The 26,419-nt window shown below is 34.8% G+C and overlaps 3 protein-coding genes and 1 long non-coding RNA gene across 4 annotated transcripts; 2 read left to right on the top strand and 2 right to left on the bottom strand.

Moving 5' to 3' along the window:
• Positions 1-490: 490 nt before the first annotated feature.
• Positions 491-21,693, bottom strand: LOC124454122. The gene is made up of 11 exons (XM_047004929.1): positions 21,528-21,693; positions 20,193-20,500; positions 19,378-19,579; positions 19,233-19,298; positions 18,210-18,251; positions 16,172-16,186; positions 3,562-3,867; positions 2,311-2,665; positions 2,034-2,199; positions 1,383-1,464; positions 491-1,132 (listed from the first exon to the last, which is right to left on the bottom strand). Exons 1-11 carry the CDS (start codon positions 21,598-21,600, stop codon positions 903-905), a joined length of 1,845 nt encoding a protein of 614 aa, XP_046860885.1. The 5' UTR covers positions 21,601-21,693; the 3' UTR covers positions 491-902.
• On the bottom strand, positions 6,261-10,016 carry LOC124454698. Its single transcript, XM_047005474.1, has 5 exons — positions 9,824-10,016; positions 8,488-8,795; positions 7,672-7,873; positions 7,526-7,591; positions 6,261-6,545 (listed from the first exon to the last, which is right to left on the bottom strand). Exons 1-5 carry the CDS (start codon positions 9,894-9,896, stop codon positions 6,448-6,450), a joined length of 747 nt encoding a protein of 248 aa, XP_046861430.1. The 5' UTR covers positions 9,897-10,016; the 3' UTR covers positions 6,261-6,447.
• LOC124454706 lies at positions 9,912-14,329 on the top strand. Its single transcript, XR_006951574.1, has 3 exons — positions 9,912-9,984; positions 10,671-10,678; positions 14,319-14,329. It is a non-coding gene; the product is annotated as an uncharacterized LOC124454706 (long non-coding RNA).
• LOC124454702 (coiled-coil domain-containing protein 15-like) lies at positions 17,355-17,893 on the top strand. Its single transcript, XM_047005480.1, is given in 2 exon segments — positions 17,355-17,570; positions 17,573-17,893. Coding segments are annotated over 2 exon segments (426 nt in total). The 5' UTR covers positions 17,355-17,401; the 3' UTR covers positions 17,830-17,893.
• Positions 21,694-26,419: the final 4,726 nt, after the last annotated feature.

Genomic DNA, 26,419 nt, shown 5'->3' with positions numbered 1-26,419 from the left:
AACACTATATGCATTTCGGCAGACAACTCATCAGGTGTCAACATCTGCTGTCTGTTAAAGGTGAATCAACTTGTATGTATATCAGTTGTTTTAATGATGCTAAATTAGTAAATTTCATATTCTACAGTAATGCTCGTCAGACTTTTCACTAAAACACTGGAGATGTGATTTATTGCTTAATGATCCGGTCCTCACCGTCCTACGTCGACAGAAGCAGTTCACTTTCAAATTAGCTTTATTTTAATGATGATTTATCCTCCCACGCTGCATTAGTCATCATTCATTTTCTTTTGAGAGTTTTTCTTTTCCATTTTATCTTACGTTTTTGGTTTTTTCTAGGGTTTCAGACCATTCACCATGGCAATTGCGCTTTTTAAGTCAAAATTACAAGTGTTGCCAGTGCTGATGTGAATAAATAAAACATGGCAATAAAACATGAAACGTGTCAAACTATGAGGAGGAAATATAAAATTTGCAAACACGAGCAATGTAGGAAGACTTCATTTTTATGACTTCTTGTAGGAAGACTTCGATATTTACAAATAATTTGATTGTATGAACATTTATAAAACCTTGTTACTTTATATTAGCAATGGACAAACACTAAAGTCTATTATTGATTTTTGTCAAATATTAAGCAAAACTAAAGTCACTCTAAACTGCACTATATATTATATACATACATACAAATAAGGTACGTTTTCAAATGTTAAAAAAACCTTTAGAAAGCGAATTTCAGAATGAAGGCTAGAATAGTGAATGAAGAAATCCACTCCTTAATGAGACATGATCAATATGTCATATTTACAAGCATTTTTTTTGGTGTTTTTTAGAATGTAATTTCTATCATTAAATTTATTATGAATTGAATTTCAGTTTTGTAGTCGGTTGCAAGGGTTTGATCAGCCATTTCGGAGAGGAGGAATACAAATGACATCCTTCTGATTGTGAACATACTCCCATTTTTTCTTCCCTTCATCCAATTCATACACAATTGAGCAATTTTTATTCACTGATAAGACGCGACTTCCTCCAATAAACTTACGTCCACCAATATTATTGCCCAAAGCTCCGTGGTCCCAGTAATAAGCACAACGGTCTATGTTTAGGTAGTAAGGAACGGTCAGATTTCCTGTATAAAAAAAATCATGTGAAGCTATGGTGCACATCTTGAACAAAAAACAAAAACGTGGCGTGTTTTATGAATTCCTGCATGCCAAACGGCAGTAATTTTGAAAGAAACTCTAAATGTCTGTAGATATATATATCTTTCGCGATTATACTGCAAGCTGATTGATTACAAAAGAATGACGAACTCAGTTCTTGCAAAGTATTGTGCCTTCGCAGTCTAATAATAAATAATCACAAGGCTTCCGCCTTACCTTCGTAATTCATTTTAAATTTAAAACCAACTTTGTCTTGTAGATCAGACCAAGTAAACTCAATGCCATGAACGTGAAAAACCTAGATGATGATACCAAACATTATACATGAAGAAAACTGTGGAAATAATGGAAGTTCTTTATAGCGAAAAGAAAGTAAAGGGAGCAAATGTGCATAGTACATATGGTTGTCTTGTCGTACGTGTTGCCAAGTGGCCATTTTTGTCGGTTACTTTAAAGAGATGACACTCAAGGAAAATCAACATAAATTTTTTTCACGGCATTGGTAATTCTACCAAAATGGACGTTACTAAAAACACACTATAAGGAAAAAATTACGATTTGTGTTCGCAGAATGCCAGTTAAAGAGTATTTTATTGCATGAATATAATGTAAAATTATCAACACAAAGAAATGAGTACATTCAAACTTGAACAGTGTGCAACATTTTTACTCACGCATTAAAATTACAAAAAATATGATGAATGTCACTCCAATTGTAAAGAAAAGAAATTGTAAAAGGCGTGTACATATATACGTTCAAGGGAGAGTAAATTAACTATCAAATTTAAAGGAAAAATTGTCTAGGCTGTTAAATATAGAGAAAATAATATGAATTTGAAATAATATGATATATCACAGTCAACTTACCCTACGGGGCTCTTCTGTGTTAAAGAAAAATCTCAACTGATGACCCGGTATCGATCCTCTCCGACATAGCCAATACCGGAACATGGAACCCGGAACAAGCCACTGATACAAAGGAATATGATCACTGCAAGCATTAGCAAAGCAGATAACGTGCAACCTTTGATTTCTAAAAAATAAGAGTCTTCTTTGTAAACAGAACTTAAATTAGGTTTGTCAGTTACAGCAGTGACACATGTCGAGGAGAAAATCATTGCCATAGCTAAATAATGTGAATAACATACTTCTCCAAGTTCTTTTACTGGCTAATTTGATTTGTTTTTCTGTATAATTTTCGGTGTTTTCATACAAATCTTCTATTTCCTCCAGAAGTTCTTTACGACTAGCGTCAAGAACCACACATACAAAACATTTTACTAAATTCACAGCATCTAGTTGTTTGCAGTGTTTCTTTTCCAAGGCCATACCAAGAAGAACATGTTTTTTTCTCAGCAATGGTCCAACGGGCATGTGCGACTGGGGAATTGCTTTCCCAGGACGATCAACGGATGCATATATACGTTCACCATTATCAATACTTCCAGCAACCTTTACTGGAACAATTCCAATTACGCAGACAGTATCACTTTTCACATCTTAAAGTTTAAAAAAAAGATTGTTTCCCATTAGCATAAACCACTTATAGAAATTTATGCAGTTATATCGAGAGCTTCTTCAAATTAAATTTCGTATTTTCTCATACAAAATAAAATCAAAAAAATTATAATGTCGTTGCCGTCAGTTGGAGAGTTGGTAATACTGTTTTAAAAGACACTCCAGCAGTTAGCATGGTGTGCTGAATTAAGGTCATGATAAAGTAAATGGTTTGAACCCGGGAGTATCGTTCCTGAGAAGGACTGTTTTTGTTGTTGTTGACTGACGTTTCGACAAACTTAGCGGCACTTCAAAATCTGACTCTGAAGATGACTACCGCTCTCAAATTTGACTCTGAAGATGACTACCGCTAAGGTTGTCGAAACGTCAGTCAACAACAACAAAAACAGTCCTTCTCAGGACTATACCAACCTGGACGATCGACATTTACAAACATGTAAGGTCATGATGTTACCTATTCACTTCAATTAACTTATTGACACATCTACATTTGTTTTTATTTAAATAGTAAAGGTTCAATTTAAAGTAGCCATAAGAGGAGTTTAAAACATCCATGACGTAATGCAATGATTTTACTAATATTTTTTATGATTTCCTTTTCTTCAATTTTATATCATCTGGTAAACTTTAAGTTCTAAAGTACAGCTTGACAACCACACGAAAAAGATTATAACATAAAAGAGTTTCGGCAATGCTTGTGTATGTCAAAGATATTCTTCACTATACGCAAATTTCCAGTGGCAAGTACTAGCAATAACTAATAGCCATAAAAACCAGTTAATTATTACAGTATACGAATTTTAAATACTTCTTTGAAAAACACTTCTCAGTTTTAATTTTAAAATCGATCCAGTGTTTCCATTACATACTTACATACCTGGATTGGCAGGTTTATGTCCAGCTAGCCAATGGGAGCGGCTAATTACGCCAGCATGTATCGCCGTGTTAATGTTGTCAGCACGTAAGCGCTGCATGTACGTCTGCCCCGTTTCTTCATCATTATAAAACCCGACGATATCACCCTCTTCCAGTTCACGGTATTGCGTGGGATCTTTTAACATTAAATAATACGCCATATCGGCATGTGGCGTTTCAGCGTGAAATCCGCCGGTTACTTGCAATTTTTTTGTAACGATTTGATCAACATTTGCAGTTTTTGCGTCAAGCTGATCAACAAGCATATGTGAGTGAAAACCTGAAGTAAAAATCAATAAATAGAGTCATTAATAAAAATAATAGGAAAAGGATGAGGAGATTACAGAATAGGAATGACGAAAAAGGATGAGGACATCATGGAAAAGGATGTGGACATCATGGAAAAGGATGAGTACATTATGGAAAAGGACGAGGACATCATGGAAAAGGATGAGGACTTCATAGAAGAGGATGAGTACATTATGGAAAAGGATGAGGACATCATGGAAAAGGATGAGGACATCATGGAAAAGGATGAGGACTTCATGGAATAGGATGAGGACTTCATAGAAGAGGATGAGTACATTATGGAAAAGAATGAGGACATAATGGAAGAGGATGAGTACATTATGAAAAGAGATGAGGACATTATGAAAAGGATGAGGACATCATGGAAAAGGATGAGGATATCATGGAAGAGGATGAGTACATTATGAAAAGGATGAGGACATTATGGAAAAGGATGACTACATTATGGAAAAGGATGAGGAAATCATAGAAAAGGATGAGGACATCATGGAAGAGGATGAGTACATCATGGAAAAGGATGAGGACATCATGGAAAAGGTGAGGACATCATGGAAAAGGATGAGGACTTCATGGAATAGGATGAGGACTTCATGGAATAGGATGAGGACTTCATAGAAGAGGATGAGTACATTATGGAAAAGGATGAGGACATAATGGAAGAGGATGAGTACATTATGAAAAAGGATGAGGACATTATGAAAAAGGATGAGGACATCATGGAAAAGGATGGACATCATGGAAAGGATGAGGACTTCATGGAAAAGGATGAGGACTTCGAAGAGGATGACTACATTATGCAAAAGGATGAGGAAATCATAAAGGATGAGGACATCATGGAAGAGGATGAGTACATCATGGAAATGGATGAGGACATCTTGGAAAAGGGTGAGGACATCATGGAAAAGGATGAGGACTTCATGGAAAAGGATGAGCACATTATGGAAAAGGGTGAGAAATCATAGAAAAGGATGAGGACATCATGGAAGAGGATGAGTACATCATGGAAATGGATGAGGACATCATGGAAAAGGGTGAGGACATCATGGAAAAGGATGAGGACTTCATGGAAAAGGATGAGCACATTATGGAAAAGGATGAGCACATCATGGAAAAGGATGAGCACATTATGGAAAAGGATGAGCACATCATGGAAAGGATGAACATCATGGAAAAGGATGAGGACATCATCATGGAATAGGGTGAGGACTTCATGGAAATGAGGACCATGGAAAAGGATGAGGACATCATGGAAAGGGATGAGGACTTCATAGAAGAGGATGAGTACATTATGAAAAGGATGAGGACATAATGAGAGGATGAGTACATTATGAAAAGGATGAGGACATCATGGAAATGAGGACATCATGGAAAAGGGTGAGGACATCATGGAAAAGGATGAGGACTTCATGGAAAAGGATGAGCACATTATGGAAAAGGTGAAATCATAGAAAAGGGAGGACATCATGGAAGAGGATGAGTATATCATGGAAATGGATGGAAAAGATGAAGACATCATGGAAAAGGATGAGGACTTCATGGAAAAGGATGAGCATTGGAATGGGATGAGCATCATGGAAAAGATGAACAGTAAAGGAGGACATCATGGAAAAGGATGAGGACATCATGGAAAAGGATGAGGACATCATGGAAGAGGATGATACATATGGAAAAGGATGAGGACTAATGGAGGATGAGGACTTCATGGAAAGGATGAGGACATCATGGAAAGGATGAGGACATGGAAAAGGATGAGGACATCATGGAAAGGATGAGGACATCATGGAAAGGATGAGGACTTCATGGAAAAGGAGACATCATGGAAAGGATGAGGACATCATGGAAAAGGATGAAGACATCATGGAAAAGGATGAGGACATCATGGAAGGAGGAGAGAAGGAATGGAAACATCATGGATGGAAACATCATGGAAAGGATGGAAAATGAGGACGTCATGGAAAAGGATGAGGACATCATGGAAAAGGATGAGGACATCATGGAAAAGGATGAGAACATTATGGAAAGGATGAGAACATCATGGAAAAATGAACATCATCATGGAAAAGGATGAGGACATCATGGAAAAGGATGAGGACATCATGGAAAAGATGAGGACATCATGGAAAGATGAGAACATCATGGAAAAGGACGAGGACATCATGGGAACATGAGGAAGTCATAGAAAAGGATGGGAAGAACAGAATGATGGAAAGAATGAGAACATCACAGAAAAAGATGGTTACATCACAGAAAAGAAAGTAGACATTATGGAAAAATGAAAGAAAAGGATCAGAACATCACGAAAATGAATGAGGACATTACAGAAAACGACGAGAAACTAACCAATAAAAGATATTCGAACAAGTCAATAACTTTTATTTGATAGTAAAGCTGTACAAAACGACACTAAAAGACGTTGACACTAAGGAATGGCGGAAACATTTCCTTCTAATTTTGATAAAAATAACTTTCATGAAAAGATTTGTAAGTAGCATGTTTTAAAAGCGACAAATATAAGCTGTAGAGAAATTCTTGCAAGATTTTAATAATTCAATTTTCTCCTAGCAGATGGTAATGAGCAATTGAACGTGATATTACCTTCACGATTTTCGAAACTGCCGTCAGTTACTCCGTTACGAACTAAATAATGTTGAGAAAAATCAATGGTTTTATTTTACGTTTGGAAAAGATAAAAGGGCTTAGTTATAGCGAGTGAGTCAGACTTGGTCCCTTGGAAACACTACATATGAATGATGCCATTAATTACAGTAAACACATAACGAAAACTATAGAATATAGAAAAAATTTGCACACGGAGAAGAAAAAAGGAGCTCTCGAACACATCAGAAAGCTAATCCAGCTACTGGACTGAAATTAAATTTTATACATCACACAAGACCGCAGAAGTTTAAAAATTTGTAGAAAGATTTTTTCTCAGTTTGTACATTGTGAACCTGTAAGTTTTGGTTAGGCTTTATGAAGTCAAGATAAGTTTTCACCCATTCAGAAATCTATAGTTTTAACAGAAATCTGTTCTTTTCAATAAAATAATTCACCTAAATAGATAACAGTAAAATCCTCATATAAAAGCGAATTGTGGCTAGCTCAAGACATAAATATATTGTTAAAATGCCCGCCAGTAATTATATTATATAAAATAGATCTCATTATCAATTACATGCAATAATTTTCCTGCACTGCTAAAGAGACGATCAGATCTCACGTGCTGTAGCTATATTTAGCACGTGACGTTTAGGACAATGCATGGTGTAGCGGTCGAAGATGGTACCCTTAGACATATATTTGTTGTGGGAGCGCGTGTTTACTATTATCTTGATTGACATATACCAACTACTGAATTTCTTTTTCCACGTATTATTTTTTCCATTTCCAGCTGTTTTATATGTATTCAATAAAATATACCATAAGCCTGTGTTTATCTCACCCCAGTCGTTGACGGGCTTTATACAATGTACTTATAATGAGCGCTACACCACGTTTTTAAAATGACGTACTTATACCACTGGCTCAGAATGCTAGATAAGTCTTCTTGAACTGAAACTTTTCAACGCAATATTTAGTGATGTATAAAAGCAACTTTTTTTCAATTGTATACATACCAGATATGACTGTGTCAGGGCTCGAAGAGTTAGACCGTGGTCTTTTTGGTCTTGGCGGCGAGGGTGCTGAAGATGTAAATTGTTTTTTTGAAATCATGAAAACCTTACATACAAGGCTACAACATAAAAATTTCTCAAAAAAAAACCTTGTTTAATTCCTGGCTTTGTTTGGAGCCTGAATGCAGGACTAACGAATTTCTCACTTTGTGAACCATCAATAAATTCCAACTGAATTATAAGCTGGAACAAATTTAGCGATCGATCCTTGTCATTACGACTTAATTCAAACACTGGCTTATCTGGATTGTTTCCTTTATAAATGGGGTGAAGATTGACAGAAAAAGGTTGCTAAAAATTGAGAAGAAAAAACCTCAAGTAATTAACAATATCCTTGAATATAGAGACTTAAACACTTTTTCATGACCGTTATTCAAAAGTGATATCTATTTGCATTTGTTTTTTAAGTATTTACTTACAAAGTGAAATTTAAATTTTCAAAATTGATTTTAAAGCAATGCAAATTGTTTAATGAGAAAGCAAATTGTATTCAAGATGGTAGTTTTCAAAGCCAGAGTGAATTTTACTTTCCAGATGAAGTGAACTTAGTAGATAAAAACTAAATCGCCAACCTACTATATACGCAAATCTCTTCATTAAAAAAATAAAAAATAAAAATGCCATTGACTGTGTTTAGGTCGGTACGTAATAGATCGCCGCTCAGTAAGGAAAGTGGACAATATTCATATATGAATGTTTAAATCCCTAAGAAACGATTGATTCTAAAAGAACTTAATACGAAAAAACATGCATAAATGAATAACCCCCTTCCCTGCTTATCAAACTGGTGACGCCTTCATATATTTATTCTCACATATTCTCTAACCAATCATTAAAACGCCATTTTGTAATGACTTATAAGAGGTTTACATAACTATCAAACAGTTCATACTTGCTAAACTTACACTGACTGCGTTACTATGTGCACATGGATTGGGTGGATTTGCGTTGCACAGAAGATTTAAAACTTCATTTGTGTCTTCATTTCGAATTGGCACCTCGCCATTATCATCGTTCATTTTTCTTGCCGCCGACACTTCTCTTCTAACCCAGCCGACAATTTTTATAAGTTGACCGTCTGTTATAGCTTCCATCTCTACGATGGAGTCTTCTTTCAAAACCAATTGCATCGTTTTCCCGCGACTTCGATATTGAGTCTTGTAAAAAGTTCGTTCTGGTATCAGGTTTTTAAATTTTACCTCCGCAACTATCGCTATATATAAAGAAATAGTATGCTTTTATACAAGGCACATGTGGGTTAAGAACTTTCGCTTTCACATATTATTTTGATTGTTTAGGGTTTTGATAGATAATTGTAAGATAAGCGTTTTAGCATTTTTGCATTTACATTCAACTTCATTTTATATTTCGAGCTTATAAGTTTATCTTTAACAAAAGCCGGTTTCAATACTTTTAAATCAGTGAAGTTTCTTCTGTTCTGCGCTTTGTTAAATTTGTGCTGTGGCGTAAGACAGGCTGAGTGATTAGCAAGTCAAATCGAGAGTTGAATATCGATTTTCAAACCTGCTGGCTTGAGATTTACTTTAATACATAGCGTAGCTAAAACGATATGACGTAGCTAAAACTACTGTAATGATGATTTAAATTTCAAGATTTCTTGTTAAACATTCGTGGGAGTTTATAGGAAATCGCTATTCTTAATGATGCAGTAAAAATGCATTCATAGTCAAAAACAATTTGCACAAAATATTTTCAAATTCTAACACAGGTGACAAACGAAACTTTTATGGTTGTTAAGCCAATTTTTTGGTCGATTTGTTAAAGTACGCAAAATATAGAAATTACTCTCTTTTGAGGTGCCGGAAATACAAAATAGTTCTTTGAAATTTGTCTTGGATTATCAACAGGATCAGATAATTGTCAGTATTAAGTTTCAAAAACACAGATAATGCTTCGTAATGGTCAAATAACATTTTTAATGCCATCAAAGTACGCTATTGTTGATTTGTACGTAAAACTGGCAATAACATGAAGCTCATTATAGGCAGACATTTTACTAGCGATGTACAGAGTACAACAATTACCATCTAAACAATGTCACAGATAGTAAAGTGTTTTAACGTTAAAATTGCAAAGAGAACAGTAAAAATGTCGTAAGTGAGGCACTAAGGATTTACACCGTTTGAATTAACAATGACGAAGAAGACACTCGAGCCTATAAACCCAGGAAATTAAGCTAAAATTTGTGAATACGTGTACGATTTTCTTTAAATTACTAACCGTGAAGCTGTAGAAGTGGTTCCCGCTCGCCGCCAAAATAACTGGTTCCAAATTCATTTGAGAAAGCCATCATAGGGTTGCTTCTTATGTTTCAAAGAAGCTTATAGTTACAGTTTAAGAAGACCATAAAAAATCACGCACACAGCCAACGACTTATGTTAGTTGACAGTGAAGATTGTCATGTTAAATACCAAGAATAAATGCAAATTTGAGAATGAATACCGGAACTCGTTTAGCGATACAATAATTAATTATTTCTATTTTGGTAATGTCATGCTGAACACACCCATCGAAAGTAAAACAAAGTTACGCGTTTTAAATAAGATCTTTAATCGCCATTCCATTGATGTATAAATTCGATTAAAACTTAGTGATGTGCAAGTGCTTAACACATTCATTCGTCTTACGAACGATGTACTAAAAATCTACCATTGCAGTTATAAGAGAATTGCATAAAAGTACATTTACATAAAGAATAATCTTTATTAGCAGTATTAGCATTTATATTAAACGAAAGGAAGAGTAATTTGTGACTTCAAATGTTTTATACATAACCTAAAAGTTAAACATTGATGTTTATGCCAATAAATCGACTAAATGAGTATGAGTACATATATACTCAGGAAATAAGGACAAAATTACTTCGGCATCGCAAAAAGTCGCGATTTTACGCTATATAAAATTCAATGAAAGTAAGGTACAAAAAAGACAAGGATCTAATTGAAGTGAGAATTTTAATAACAAATGCAATTGTTTTATTCAAAAAGCCTGTATAGTAATGTCGTTTTAATGTAAGTTACATTTTACAAATTATGAAAGACAAATTCCAAATATATTATAGTTTTAGACATGTCTGTGAGATTGATAATTACTTCCTCAAAGAGCCAAACAACATCTTGGTTATTTAGTCAATTCGTTTGCTTTCCTACATTTTGTAAATCATCTTTCATTTCGCACACAATTATTTGTCAAAATTATCATTTTTTCAATTCCTGTGTTCAATTGAATAAGGAAGTAAATAAAACGCAATAAACTACATTACTGTAACCATGAGCACATTTAGCATAAACATGAATTAATTAGTGATCAGGAAAACACTAAATAAAAAATTTACGATATTCAAGACATTTTCGTCAACTTCTCTGCACAAGTACGTTTCAGTTTGAAAACACTACTATATTTTATATCATTCGCACAAAAATGAGAGTAAACTATAATTCGACCATAAACATTTGAGCTCAACAACGTATTACCGGATGCGACTTATCAAAAAAATTAATATAAAGTTAGTTTACGATAAGCATTTCAGTCGGACACATGATGACGCAAGCAACCTTTCAGTATTGCGAGCCATCATTACTTATAACAGTTGGGAGAAATTTTATTTTCTAAAGTGGTTTTTGTCAGGCAAATTGAATAGCAAGCCTTTTACTCGGGCAATTTAAATTCTCGCCCACTCAATCTTGAAATCCAAGTCACGCCCGCTGTTCGTGTTACATAAAAACTAATGATACAGATGAAATAAAGGAGCTACAGCTTCTCTTTTGTACAGTAAAGATACAAAAGTTCATTGCTTTTAAACAGTGCATGATTATTACACATACACAGTTAAAGCAAATGAACTTTTCTGGTTTTATATTTACTATCACACGACTCAGCAGTACGGAGGGGAAGTGCGAAACAAGCATGAAATGTCAGCTTGTTTGAAAAACAACATTAGCAGGACATGTTAGATGTGTTTTTAAAAACTAGTCATGCGAGCATTGCTAGATTAAACAGTTTATCAAACAAAAATAAACCAGCAATTGATCAAAAAGATTTATCATTAAGTCACGCTGTGTATATCTTTCATGATTTCATCAACATTCACCTAACTCCCCCATCCTCCTTTGTGGATTTTATCCACGTTTTGTACAAACGTAATAATTTTATGTAACATTACAGCAAAACTTCATAAGATAAAACAATTAAATAACGTTGGCGGAAACAGTTCCGCATTGCATCATTAACGAGCGTCATTCCGGTTTATAACGTGGCGCATTGAATAGAGTTAAATATTATCATAATAACTGAGTGACATTCCGTCAGGAATGATACAAGGAGTGTTTTTAGTCAGTAATAAACTTTTCGTGTTTGCTATTTTCAAAACAACGTTCGAACGTGTGAAAAATGTTACAGTGCAAATCACGCCATTGACAAAACACAATCAAAATTGAATAATAAACTGTTGCTAGCTGTGGATGAATAATATGTTCAAAGAAATTTAGCTGGTACTCAACGAGGGATTGTCACGCATATGCGCGGGAATAATTGAAGGAAAACGGGGGATGAAAAAACCTCCACTTTGTATCGGGGGGGGGGGTTTGGGCAGAAACAGTAAACTCGACATACTACATAGTAATTCATTTTGTGTAGTTTATTTATATAATCTATTGATTATATAACCATATTTTTAATCCCTTTATCGATTCCGCCCCATATTTGCGTTCATTTAATTTTTTGTACACTTAGCTCAAACATTCAAAGCATCTTATAATGCGAAATTTCGCGCATATTTTACTATAGATAGAGCTTTTCTACGAAATTTTGCAAATACTAACTGCCTTACATGTAACGTAACTTTTATGTGTAACTTTTAGTCTTTTTGAAGGATGTTGTAGTCCGTCAGAGAACATTTTCATCGACTAACAAAAAATCCTTTGACAGTGTGCATAGGCCTAAAGAAACTTTCTACATAAAAATCACACAGCCCAGGTTTTCAGAGTAATGCAATACACATATCTTGTGTCATCCGAGAAATTCTTACGTGAAACATCTTAAGCCTACATTAAAATAATATATAGCTGATGCGCAACGAATTATATGATGTAGTCTTAGCAACGGCCATTTTTGCGCGTCGATCATTCGACTGTTTGACACTCAGGTGTGATGTTTTTGCTTCATTACGACTGCAACATATCAAACTTTTGTGTCAAAGTTTACATGAAACAATACAAAATAAAAATGATTTAACAATTGTTGATAATCTTGAGGAGTTAAAATTGGAAAATTGTTATCTTCAAAAGGTTTTAATTATTCACTTTCAGAACTAATCCGAAATGTAAAATTTATAGAATTGTAAATGTTTTAATAGACCTTTTCAAGGTTATCGCAGCCATATTGCAGGGGTGCAAAACATTGGGCCGAGCGCGCGGTCACGCATAGCGTCCATATATAATAAAATAAATGCACAAAATTACCCTTATACATATTGGCCATTTCTTTCAAAATATTTCTCAAACTCGTCTATTTTAATAGTCGAATTATTATTTGCGATTTTTATACATGTGAGTCCAATTTTGTGGTAATCAAAAAGCGGAAAGTTAAAGAAAACATTTGTTTTCTTTGAACAACTTGACCGTCGTTTGAGCGATGTTCTTGAGTTCGCAACACACGCACATGTCTTCAGCAAAGTCATCAAGTATCACGAGGAACTATTCTACGGCAAACTCTTATTAGTATTTCCAATTATTTGTAAAGTGACATTGCTATTTTATTATTATGTAAGGGGACTAAACAGCCAGAAGAAGAAACAGCCAAGTATTAAAATACACACTTAAAACTGTTAGTCGATGGCAGGCCGGTGTGAAACCTTACATCGTACACTCTCGTCAACTCTTTAAATTCCAAAGGGACAGGAAGTAAAGATGCCTCAGATTTTGCTGGATTTCCATCAAAACTTGAATCAGAATACTCGGTGTCATAGGATTGATGAGGACGCTTTGATGTCGTCCATGTTTCTCCTCCTTTACGTTTAAGCGGAGTCCTCGATTGCTCGTACTCTGATAGCGTAATTAAAACAGAAGGATAATCCGTTCCGCAGTTATTTGGGGTTCTTCTTCCCAAGGGAAAATAATTTGAGCAAACGAAAGTACCTTGTGCACCAGGCTTTGGGTTAAAGTCATCGGCTTTGCTGTTTGCAATTTGTTTTCGCCAAATTTCAGCAAGTGCTTGATCTTTGGGCCACTTATGAAAAACTAACTTTTCAACGTGAGACCTCTTAACTTGATAATCAGGATAGCGTTTATCACTATCGCAATATCCAACTGCACAACGCGCATTTTTTACCATTTCGGCTATGACTGCTCACAGCTATTCGGCTAGTTTAGGGTTTAGTTCGTTTGACTTGCCTTATGAGTTCCGCACATTTGCGAACTCAAGAACATCGCTCAAACGACGGTCAAGTTGTTCAAAGAAAACAAATGTTTTCTTTAACTTTCCGCTTTATGATTACCACAAAATTGGACTCACGTGTATAAAAAATCGCAAATAATAATTCGACTATTAAAATGGACGAGTTTGAGAAATATTTTTGAAAGAAATGGCCAATATGTATAAGGGTAATATTTGCGCATGTATTAGTAATTTATATGGACGCCATGCGTGACCGCGCGCTCGGCCCAATGTTTTACCCCCTGCAATATGGCTGCGATAACCTTGGAAAGGTCTATTGCAGCTGCGTTAATAATAAAGAGCGCTTATAAACGAACACTTATCATTAACTAAAAATTCTCTTCATATAAACTTTATCTAAAAATGTCCATTCTCTTGAAGCATTGCTGCTTCGGGCGTTTAAGATAAAATTAGAACTGTTTCAAAGTTTCCTGTACAATAAAATGTATAATTTCACAAACGTGTAATGCTTAACAACATTATACGAATTTTAAATTGCTTCTCTTGTAAACAACTGTCAATTTATTCGTCTGTTTAATTCGTGTTGCCATGAAAACACATTGAAGAAGGAAAGCGTTATTTTTTTATTATTATCGCTGGCACGATAAGTTATCGATAACAGCTACTAAAAGGTTAAATGTCTACGATTAACTCAAAAATCCTTCAACAACAGACGACTTGCAAACATTGCACAAAGCTTCTCAAAGATCCACGATTACTGCCGTGTCTTCATTCATATTGCAAAGCATGTCTTCCGATGATTGTAAAACAGAACGAAGAAATTCTTTGTCCTACTTGCAACGAAAACCATGGTATTAAAGATATTTCAAACCTTCCCAAAGATATGTTAGCTGAATCCTTAATTTTACAAGGAAAAACGGGAAATGAAGATAAAACAATGTGCTCAAGTTGTGGCACAGAGATCGAAGGAATTACTCAGCGCTGTTTGAGCTGCAGTGAATTTTTGTGTGGTGACTGTGCCGATATACACCGACGTTTACGACAAACAAGAGATCATCAAATCATTACTCTTCAGCAAAACAAAACAGAAAATGAGCAAATTTTTCACCGTGTTTTATACTGCGATAAGCATCTGAATGAAGAATTAAGGTAAAGAAAACTTTGAAATATCTTTTAAATAAGTATATTTCATTACATTCCTTGCGCTTGTAACAGTATCTTCTGTACAGTATGTGCCAAATTATACCTATATTTCCCATTCGGAATGTTTTCTAAATTTGTTTTAGCTAAGATGTCTTTTTTAAATATGAAAAGCATGATTATTAATCTATTTAAGTTTAAGTTGTTTGTCGGTGTATCAAAGCTTATTTTCCAGCAATTTATTACATGAGTGTGTGTCGTGATAACTATAATTACACTGCAATAGCCGTTTTTCAAATCATGTTTATCGTTACAAAAAGAATGATAGCATAATGATTTAACCAACAACTACAAACATTAACGACCTCATCTAACAATATTTGAGAAATTAACCTTCCACTCCTCTTCCTTGTAAACGAGACAAGTCTATTCAAAAGCAGAGAGCCTTATACGCTACAAGTCCCGGGCGTGTGACCGGTATAGCAGAGTTAAAAGGTTTATTGTTGCTGACTGGTAATCGCGTTTGAAGTCAATTGCGTTGGAGTGCGTTAGACCTGTTTCAAACGTCGTATTTTATATGAGCCGAATGCAATTAAAACAAAATATAATGAGGAATTTTATGTCGTTTTCTTTTGTCTTTAATGCATTCGGCTCTTGTAAAATGCGACGTTTGAAACAGGCTTTACGTTCTTACGTGTATTTTGTACTTTATCATACGATTAATAATCTATGCTGATCTGGGTATAGCTGTAGTTTGGACGACACATTGTCTTGTTACGCCAGCATGTATCGCCGTGTTAATGTTGTCAGCACGTAAGCGCTGGATGTACGTCTGCCCCGTTTCTTCATCATTATAAAACCCGACGATATCACCCTCTTCCAGTTCACAGTATTGCGTGGGATCTTTTAACATTAAATAATACGCCATATCGGCATGTGGCGTTTCAGCGTGAAATCCGCCGGTTACTTGCAATTTTTTTGTAACGATTTGATCAACATTTGCAGTTTTTGCGTCAAGCTGATCAACAAGCATATGTGAGTGACGAAAACCTGAAGTAAAAATCAATAAATAGAGTCATTAATAAAAATAATAGGAAAAGGATGAGGAAATCATAGAAAAGGATGAGGACATCATGGAAGAGGATGAGTACATCATGGAAAAGGATGAGGACATCATGGAAAAGGTGAGGACATCATGGAAAAGGATGAGGACTTCATGGAAAAGGATGAGGACTTCATAGAAGAGGATGAGTACATTATGGAAAAGGATGAGGACATTATGGAAAAGGATGACTACATTATGGAAAAGGATGAGGAAATCATAGAAAAGGATGAGGACATCATGGAAGAGGATGAGTACATCATGGAAAAGGATGAGGACATCATGGAAAAGGGTGAGGACATCATGGAAAAGGATGAGGACTTCATGGAAAAGGATGAGCACATTATGAAAAGGATGAGGACATCATGGAAAAGGATGAGAAGAGGAGATACATTATGGAAAAGGATGAGGAAATCATAGAAGGATGAGGACATCATGGAAGAGGATGAGTACATCATGGAAAAAGATGAGGACATCATGGAAAAGGTGAGGACATCATGGAAAAGGATGAGGACATCATGGAAAAAGGTGAGGACATCATGGAAAAGGATGAGGACTTCATGGAAAAGGATGAGGACATGGAAGAGGATGAGTACATTATGGAAAAGGATGAGGACATAATGGAAGAGGATGAGTACATTATGAAAAAGGATGAGGACATTATGAAAAAGGATGAGGACATCATGGAAAAGGATGAGGACATCATGGAAAAGGATGAGGACTTCATGGAAAAGGATGAGGACTTCATAGAAGAGGATGACTACATTATGGAAAAGGATGAGGAAATCATAGAAAAGGATGAGGACATGATGGAAGAGGATGAGTACATCATGGAAGAGGATGAGTACATCATGGAAATGGATGAGGACATCATGGAAAAGGGTGAGGACATCATGGAAAAGGATGAGGACATCATGGAAAAGGATGAGCAGATTATGGAAAAGGATGAGCACATCATGGAAAAGGATGAGGACATAATGGGAGAGGATGAGTACATTATGAAAAAGGATGAGGACATCATGGAAAAGGATGAGGACATCATGGAAAAGGATGAGGACATCATGGAAAAGGTGAGGACATCATGGAAAAGGATGAGGACTCATGGAAAAGGATGAGCACATTATGGAAAGGATGAGAACATCATGGAATAGGATGAAGACATCATGGAAAAGGATGAGGACATCATGGAAAAGGATGAGAACATCATGGAAAAGGATAAGGACATCATGGAAAAGGATGAGGACATCATGGAAAAGGATGAGGACATCATGGAAAAGGGTGAGGACATCATGGAAAAGGATGAGGACTTCATGGAAAAGGATGAGCACATTATGGAAAGGATGAGAACATCATGGAAAAGGATGAAGACATCATGGAAAAGGATGAGGACATCATGGAAAAGGATGAGGACATCATGGAAAAGGGTGAGGACATCATGGAAAAGGATGAGGACATCATAGAAAAAGATGAAGACATCATGGAAAAAGATGAGAACATCATGGAAAAGGACGAGGACATCATGGAAAAGGATGAGGAAGTCATAGAAAAAGGATTGGGACTTAACAGAATACGATTGAAGAAAAAAGAATGAGGACATCACAGAAAAAGATGGTTACATCACAGAAAAGAAAGGAGACATTATGGAAAAATGAGAGAAAAGGATCAGAACATCACGAAAATGAATGAGGACATTACAAAAAACGACGAGAAACTAACCAATAAAAGATATTCGAACAAGTCAATAACTTTTATTTGATAGTAAAGCTGTACAAAACGACACTAAAAGACGTTGACACTAAGGAATAGCGGAAACATTTTCCTCTAATTTTGATAAAAATAACTCTCATGAAAAGATTTGTAAGTAGCATGTTTTAAAAGCGACAAATATAATCTGTAGAGAAATTCTTGCAAGATTTTAATAATTCAATTTTCTCCTAGCAGATGGTAATGAGCAATTGAACGTGATATTACCTTCACGATTTTCGAAACTGCCGTCAGTTACTCCGTTACGAACTAAATAATGTTGAGAAAAATCAATGGTTTTATTTTACGTTTGGAAAAGATAAAAGGGCTTAGTTATAGCGAGTGAGTCAGACTTGGTCCCTTGGAAACACTACATATGAATGATGCCATTAATTACAGTAAACACATACCGAAAACTATAGAATATAGAAAAAATTTGCACACGGAGAAGAAAAAAGGAGCTCTCGAACAAATCAGAAAGCTAATCTAGCTACTAGACTGAAATTAAATTTTATACATCACACAAGACCGCAGAAGTTTAAAAATTTGTAGAAAGATTTTTTCTCAGTTTTTACATTGTGGACCTGTAAGTTTTGGTCATGCTATATGAAGTCAAGATAAGTTTTCACCCATTCAGAAATGTATAGTTTTAACAGAAATCTGATCTTTTCAATAAAATAATTCACCTAAATAGATAACAGTAAAATCCTCATATAAAAGCGAATTGTGGCTAGCTCAAGACATAAATATATTGTTAAAATGCCCACCAGTAATTATATTATATAAAATAGATCTCATTATCAACTACATGCAATAATTTTCCTGCACTGCTAAAGTGACGATCAGATCTCACGTGCTGTAGCTATATTTAGCACGTGACGTTTAGGACAATGCATGGTGTAGCGGTCGAAGATGGTACCCTTAGACATATATTTGTTGTGGGGAGCGCGTGTTTACTATTATCTTGATTGACATATACCAACTACTGAATTTCTTTTTCCACGTATTATTTTTTCCATTTCCAGTTGCTTTATATGTATTCAATAAAATATACCATAAGCCTGTGTTTATCTCACCCCAGTCGTTGACGGGCTTTATACAATGTACTTATAATGAGCGCTACACCACGTTTTTAAAATGACGTACTTATACCACTGGCTCAGAATGCTAGATAAGTCTTCTCGAACTGAAACTTTTCAACGCAATATTTAGTGATGTATAAAAGCAACTTTTTTTCAATTGTATACATACCAGATATGACTGTGTCAGGGCTCGAAGAGTTAGACCGTGGTCTTTTTGGTCTTGGCGGCGAGGGTGCTGAAGATGTAAATTGTTTTTTTGAAATCATGAAAACCTTACATACAAGGCTACAACATAAAAATTTCTCAAAAAAAACCTTGTTTAATTCCTGGCTTTGTTTGGAGCCTGAATGCAGGACTAACGAATTTCTCACTTTGTGAACCATCAATAAATTCCAACTGAATTATAAGCTGGAACAAATTTAGTGATCGATCCTTGTCATTACGACTTAATTCAAACACTGGCTTATCTGGATTGTTTCCTTTATAAATGGGGTGAAGATTGACAGAAAAAGGTTGCTAAAAATTGAGAAGAAAAAACCTCAAGTAATTAACAATATCCTTGAATATAGAGACTTAAACACTTTTTCATGACCGTTATTCAAAAGTGATATCTATTTGCATTTGTTTTTTAAGTATTTACTTACAAAGTGAAATTTAAATTTTCAAAATTGATTTTAAAACAATGCAAATTGTTTAATAAGAAAGCAAAATGTATTCAAGATAGTAGTTTTCAAAGCCAGAGTGAATTTTACTTTCCAGATGAAGTGATCTTAGTAGATAAAAACTAAATCGCCAACCTACTATATACGCAAATCTCTTCATTAAAAAAATAAAAAATAAAAATGCCATTGACTGTGTTTAGGTCGGTACGTAATAGATCGCCGCTCAGTAAGGAAAGTGGACAATATTCATATATGAATGTTTAAATCCCTAAGAAACGATTGATTCTAAAAGAACTTAATACGAAAAAACATGCATAAATGAATAACCCCTTCCCTGCTTATCAAGCTGGTGACGCCTTCATTTATTTATTCTCACATATTCTCTAACCAATCATTAAAACGCCATTTTGTAATGACTTATAAGAGGTTTACATAACTATCAAACAGTTCATACTTGCTAAACTTACACTGACTGCGTTACTATGTGCACATGGAGTGGGCGGATTTGCGTTACACAGAAGATTTAAAACTTCATTTGTGTCTTCATTTCGAATTGGCACCTCGCCATTATCATCGTTCATTTTTCTTGCCGCCGACACTTCTCTTCTAACCCAGCCGACAATTTTTATAAGGTGACCGTCTGTTATAGCTTCCATCTCTACGATGGAGTCTTCTTTCAAAACCAATTGCATCGTTTTCCCGCGACTTCGATATTGAGTCTTGTAAAAAGTTCGTTCTGGTATCAGGTTTTTAAATTTCACCTCCGCAACTATCGCTATATATAAAGAAATAGTTTTTTTATGCAAGGCACATGTGGGTAAGAACTTCCGCTTTCACATATTATTTTGATTGTTTAGGGTTTTGATAGATAATTGTAAGATAAGCGTTTTTAGAATTTTTTTGCATTTACATTCAACTTCATTTTATATTTCGAGCTTATAAGTTTATCTTTAACAAAAGCCGGTTTTGAAACTTTTAAATGAGTGAAGGTTTCTTCTGTTCTGCGCTTTGTTAAATTTGCGCTGTGGCGTAAGACAGGCTGAGTGATTAGCAAGTCAAATCGAGAGTTGAATATCGATTTTCAAACCTGCTGGCTTGAAATTTACTTTAATCCATAGCGTAGCTAAAACGATATGACGTAGCTAAAACTACTGTAATGATGATTTAAATTTCAAGATTTCTTGTAAAACATTCGTGGGAGTTTATAGGAAATCGCTATTCTTAATGATGCAGTAAAAATGCATTCATAGTCAAAAACAATTTGCACAAAATATTTTCAAATTCTAACACAGGTGACAAACGAAACTTTTATGGTTGTTAAGCCAATTTTTTGGTCGATTTGTTAAAGTAAGCAAAATATAGAAATTACTCTATTTTGAGGTGCCGGAAATACAAAATAGTTCTTTGAAATTTGTCTTGGATTATCAACGGGATCAGATAATTAGTCAGTATTAAGTTTCAAAAACACAGATAATGCTTCGTAATGGTCAAATAACATTTTTAATGCCATCAAAGTACACTATTGTTGATTTGTACGTAAAATTGGCAATAAGATGAAGCCCACTACAGGCAGACATTTTACAAGCGATGTACAGAGTACAAAAATTATGTAAACAATGTCACAGATAGTAATGTGTTTTAACGTTAAAATTGCAAAGAGAACAGTAAAAATGTCGTAAGTGAGGCACTAAGGATTTACACCGTTTGAATTAACAATGACGAAGAAGACACTCGAGCCTATAAACCCAGGAATTTAAGCTAAAATTTGTGAATACGTGTACGATTTTCTTTAAATTACTAACCGTTCAGCTGTAGAAGTGGTTCTCGCTCGCCGCCAAAATAACTGGTTCCAAAGTCAGTTGAGAAAGCCATCATAGGGTTGCTTCTTATGTTTCAAAGAAGCTTATAGTTACAGTTTAAGAAGACTTTAAAAAATCACACACACAGCCAACGACTTATGTTAGTTGACAGCGAAGATTGTCATGTTAAATACCAAGAATAAATGCAAATTTGAGAATGAATACCGGAACTCGTTTAGCGATACAATAATTAATTATTTCTATTTTGGTAATGTCATGCTGAACACACCCATCGAAAGTAAAACAAAGTTACGCGTTTTAAATAAGATCTTTAATCGCCATTCCATTGATGTATAAATTCGATTCAAACTTAGTGATGTGCAAGTGCTTAACACATTCATTCGTCTTACGAACGATGTACTAAAAATCTACCATTGCAGTTGTAAGAGTATTGTATAAAAGTACATTTACATAAAGAATAATCTTTATTAGCAGTATTAGCATTTATATTAAACGAAAGGAAGAGTAATTTGTGACTTCAAATGTTTTATACATAACCTAAAAGTTAAACATTGATGTTTATGCCAATAAATCGACTAAATGAGTATGAGTACATATATACTCAGGAAATAAGGACAAAATTACTTCGGCATCGCAAAAAGTCGCGATTTTACGCTTTGTAAAATTCAATGAAAGTAAGATACAAAAAAGACAAGGATCTAATTGAAGTGAGAATTTTAATAACAAATGCAATTGTTTTATTCAAAAAGCCTGTATAGTAATGTCGTTTTAATGTAAGTTACATTTTACAAATTATGAAAGACAAATTCCAAATATATTATAGTTTTAGACATGTCTGTGAGATTGATAATTACTTCCTCAAAGAGCCAAACAACATCTTGGTTATTTAGTCAATTCGTTTGCTTTCCTACATTTTGTAAATCATCTTTCATTTCGCACACAATTATTTGTCAAAATTATCATTTTTTCAATTCCTGTGTTCAATTGAATAAGGAAGTAAATAAAACGCAATAAACTACATTACTGTAACCATGAGCACATTTAGCATAAACATGAATTAATTAGTGATCAGGAAAACACTAAATAAAAAATTTACGATATTCAAGACATTTTCGTCAACTTCTCTGCACAAGTACGTTTCAGTTTGAAAACACTACTATATTTTATATCATTCGCACAAAAATGAGAGTAAACTATAATTCGACCATAAACATTTGAGCTCAACAACGTATTACCGGATGCGACTTATCAAAAAAACTAATATAAAGTTAGTTTACGATAAGCTTTTCAGTCGGACACATGATGACGCAAGCAACTTTTCAGTATTGCGAGCCATCATTACTTATAACAGTTGGGAGAAATTTTATTTTCTAAAGTGGTTTTTGTCAGGCAAATTGAATAGCAAGCGTTTTACTCGGGCAATTTAAATTCTCGCCCACTCAATCTTGAAATCCAAGTCACGCCCGCTGTTCGTGTTACATAAAACTAATGATACAGATGAAATAAAGGAGCTACAGCTCTCTTTTGTACAGTAAAGATATAAAAGTTCATTGCTTTTAAACAGTGCATGATTATTACACATACACAGTTAAAGCAAATGAACTTTTCTGGTTTTATATTTACTATCACACGACTCAGCAGTACGGAGGGGAAGTGCGAAACAAGCATGAAATGTCAGCTTGTTTGAAAAACAACATTAGCAGGACATGTTAGATGTGTGTTTAAAAACTAGTCATGCGAGCATTGCTAGATTAAACAGTTTATCAAACAAAAATAAACCAGCAATTGATCAAAAAGATTTATCATTAAGGGTCACGCTGTGTATATCTTTCATGATTTCATCAACATTCACCTAACTCCCCCATCCTCCTTTGTGGATTTTATACACGTTTTGTACAAACGTAATAATTTTATGTAACATTACAGCAAAACTTCATAAGATAAAACAAATAAATAACGTTGGCGGAAACAGTTCCGCATTGCATCATTAACGAGCGTCATTCCGGTTTATAACATGTCGCATTAGAGTTAAATATTATCATAATAACTGAGTGACATTCCGTCATGAATGATACAAGGAGTGTTTTTAGTCAGTAATAAACTTTTCGTGTTTGCTATTTTCAAAACAACGTTCGAACGTGTGAAAAATGTTACAGTGCAAATTACGCCATTGACAAAACACAATCAAAATTGAATAATAAACTGTTGCTAGCTGTGGATGAATAACATGTTCAAACAAATGTAGCTGGTACTCAACGAGGGATTGTCACGCATATGCACGGGAATAATTGAAGGAAAACGGGGGATGAAAAAAACCTCCACTTTGTATCGGGGGCGGGGTTTGGGCAGAAACAGTAAACTCGACATACTACATAGTAATTCATTTTGTGTAGTTTATTTATATAATCTATTGATTATATAACCATATTTTTAATCCCCTTATCGATTCCGCCCAATATTTGCATTCATTTAATTTTTTGTACACTTAGCTCAAACATTCAAAGCATCATATAATGCGAAATTTCGCGCATATTTTACTATAGGTAGAGCCTTTCTACGACTTTTTGAGAATACTAGTTGCCTTACATGTAACGTAACTTTTATGCGTAACTTTTAGTCTTTTTGAACGATGTTGTAATACGTCAGAGAACATGTGAAATTGTCATCGACTAACAAAAAATCCTTTGACAGTGTGAATGGGCCTAAAGAAACTTTCTACATAAAATCACACAGCCCAGGTTTTCAGAGTAATGCAATACACATTTCTTGTGTCATCCGAGAAATTCTTACGTGAAACATCTTAAGCCTACATTAAAATAATATATAGCTGATGCGCAACGAATTATATGATATAGTCTTAGCAACGGCCATTTTTGCGCGTCGATCATTCGACTGTTTGACACTCAGGTGTGATGTTTTTGCTTCATTACGATTGCAACATATCAAACTTTTGTGTCAAAGTTTACATGAAACAATACAAAATAAAAATGATTTAACAATTGTTGATAATCTTGAGGAGTTAAAATTGGAAAATTGTTATCTTCAAAAGGTTTTAATTATTCACTTTCAGAACTAATCAGAAATGTAAAATTTATAGAATTGTAAATGTTTTAATAGACCTTTTCAAGGTTATCGCAGCCATATTGCAGGGGGTGCAAAAACATTGGGCCGAGCGCGCGGTCACGCATAGCGTCCATATATAATATAATAAATGCACAAAAATTACCCTTATACATATTGGCCATTTCTTTCAAAAATATTTCTCAAACTCGTCTATTTTAATAGTCGAATTATTATTTGCGATTTTTTATACATGTGAGTCCAATTTTGTGGTAATCAAAAAGCGGAAAGTTAAAGAAAACATTTGTTTTCTTTGAACAACTTGACCGTCGTTTGAGCGATGTTCTTGAGTTCGCAACACACGCACATGTCTACAGCAAAGTCAGCAAGTATCACGAGGAACTATTCTACGGCAAACTCTTATTAGTATTTCCAATTATTTGTAAAGTGACATTGCTATTTTTATTATTATGTAAAGGGACTAAACAGCCAGAAGAAGAAACAGCCAAGTATTAAAATACACACTTAAAACTGTTAGTCGATGGCAGGCCGGTGTGAAACCTTACATCGTACACTCTCGTCAACTCTTTAAATTCCAAAGGGACAGGAAGTAAAGATGCCTCAGATTTTGCTGGATTTCCATCAAAACTTGAATCAGAATACTCGGTGTCATAGGATTGATGAGGACGCTTTGATGTCGTCCATGTTTCTCCTCCTTTACGTTTAAGCGGAGTCCTCGATTGCTCGTACTCTGATAGCGTAATTAAAACAGAAGGATAATCCGTTCCGCAGTTATTTGGGGTTCTTCTTCCCAAGGGAAAATAATTTGAGCAAACGAAAGTACCTTGTGCACCAGGCTTTGGGTTAAAGTCATCGGCTTTGCTGTTTGCAATTTGTTTTCGCCAAATTTCAGCAAGTGCTTGATCTTTGGGCCACTTATGAAAAACTAACTTTTCAACGTGAGACCTCTTAACTTGATAATCAGGATAGCGTTTATCACTATCGCAATATCCAACTGCACAACGCGCATTTTTTACCATTTCGGCTATGACTGCTCACAGCTATTCGGCTAGTTTAGGGTTTAGTTCGTTTGACTTGCCTTATGAGTTCCGCACATTTGCGAACTCAAGAACATCGCTCAAACGACGGTCAAGTTGTTCAAAGAAAACAAATGTTTTCTTTAACTTTCCGCTTTATGATTACCACAAAATTGGACTCACGTGTATAAAAAATCGCAAATAATAATTCGACTATTAAAATGGACGAGTTTGAGAAATATTTTTGAAAGAAATGGCCAATATGTATAAGGGTAATATTTGCGCATGTATTAGTAATTTATATGGACGCCATGCGTGACCGCGCGCTCGGCCCAATGTTTTACCCCCTGCAATATGGCTGCGATAACCTTGGAAAGGTCTATTGCAGCTGCGTTAATAATAAAGAGCGCTTATAAACGAACACTTATCATTAACTAAAAATTCTCTTCATATAAACTTTATCTAAAAATGTCCATTCTCTTGAAGCATTGCTGCTTCGGGCGTTTAAGATAAAATTAGAACTGTTTCAAAGTTTCCTGTACAATAAAATGTATAATTTCACAAACGTGTAATGCTTAACAACATTATACGAATTTTAAATTGCTTCTCTTGTAAACAACTGTCAATTTATTCGTCTGTTTAATTCGTGTTGCCATGAAAACACATTGAAGAAGGAAAGCGTTATTTTTTATTATCGTTGGCACGATAAGTTATCGATAACAGCTACTAAAAGGTTAAATGTCTACGATTAACTCAAAATCCTTCAACAACAGACGA

Source organism: Xenia sp. Carnegie-2017, unplaced genomic scaffold (genome assembly GCF_021976095.1).
Source record: "Xenia sp. Carnegie-2017 unplaced genomic scaffold, XeniaSp_v1 HiC_scaffold_3, whole genome shotgun sequence".
Classification (NCBI taxonomy): domain Eukaryota; kingdom Metazoa; phylum Cnidaria; class Anthozoa; order Malacalcyonacea; family Xeniidae; genus Xenia; species Xenia sp. Carnegie-2017.
The sequence above is the reverse complement of the archived record's forward strand: the minus strand, read 5'-3'. Positions and strand labels throughout refer to the sequence as shown.

Excerpts from the sequence above, each read along its gene's own strand:
- LOC124454122 (XM_047004929.1), bottom strand. The coding sequence starts at position 21,600 with ATGATGGCTTTCTCAACTGACTTTGGAACCAGTTATTTTGGCGGCGAG. Across the intron at positions 18,252-19,232 it reads CCCTGACACAGTCATATCTG|TTCGTAACGGAGTAACTGAC; the intron begins GTATGTATACAA and ends AACATTATTTAG. Across the intron at positions 1,133-1,382 it reads ATTTAAAATGAATTACGAAG|GAAATCTGACCGTTCCTTAC; the intron begins GTAAGGCGGAAG and ends TTTTTTATACAG.
- LOC124454698 (XM_047005474.1), bottom strand. The coding sequence starts at position 9,896 with ATGATGGCTTTCTCAAATGAATTTGGAACCAGTTATTTTGGCGGCGAG. Across the intron at positions 8,796-9,823 it reads ACCACTTCTACAGCTTCACG|CGATAGTTGCGGAGGTAAAA; the intron begins GTTAGTAATTTA and ends CTTTATATATAG. Across the intron at positions 7,592-7,671 it reads AAAGCCAGGAATTAAACAAG|CACCCTCGCCGCCAAGACCA; the intron begins GTTTTTTTTTGA and ends TTACATCTTCAG.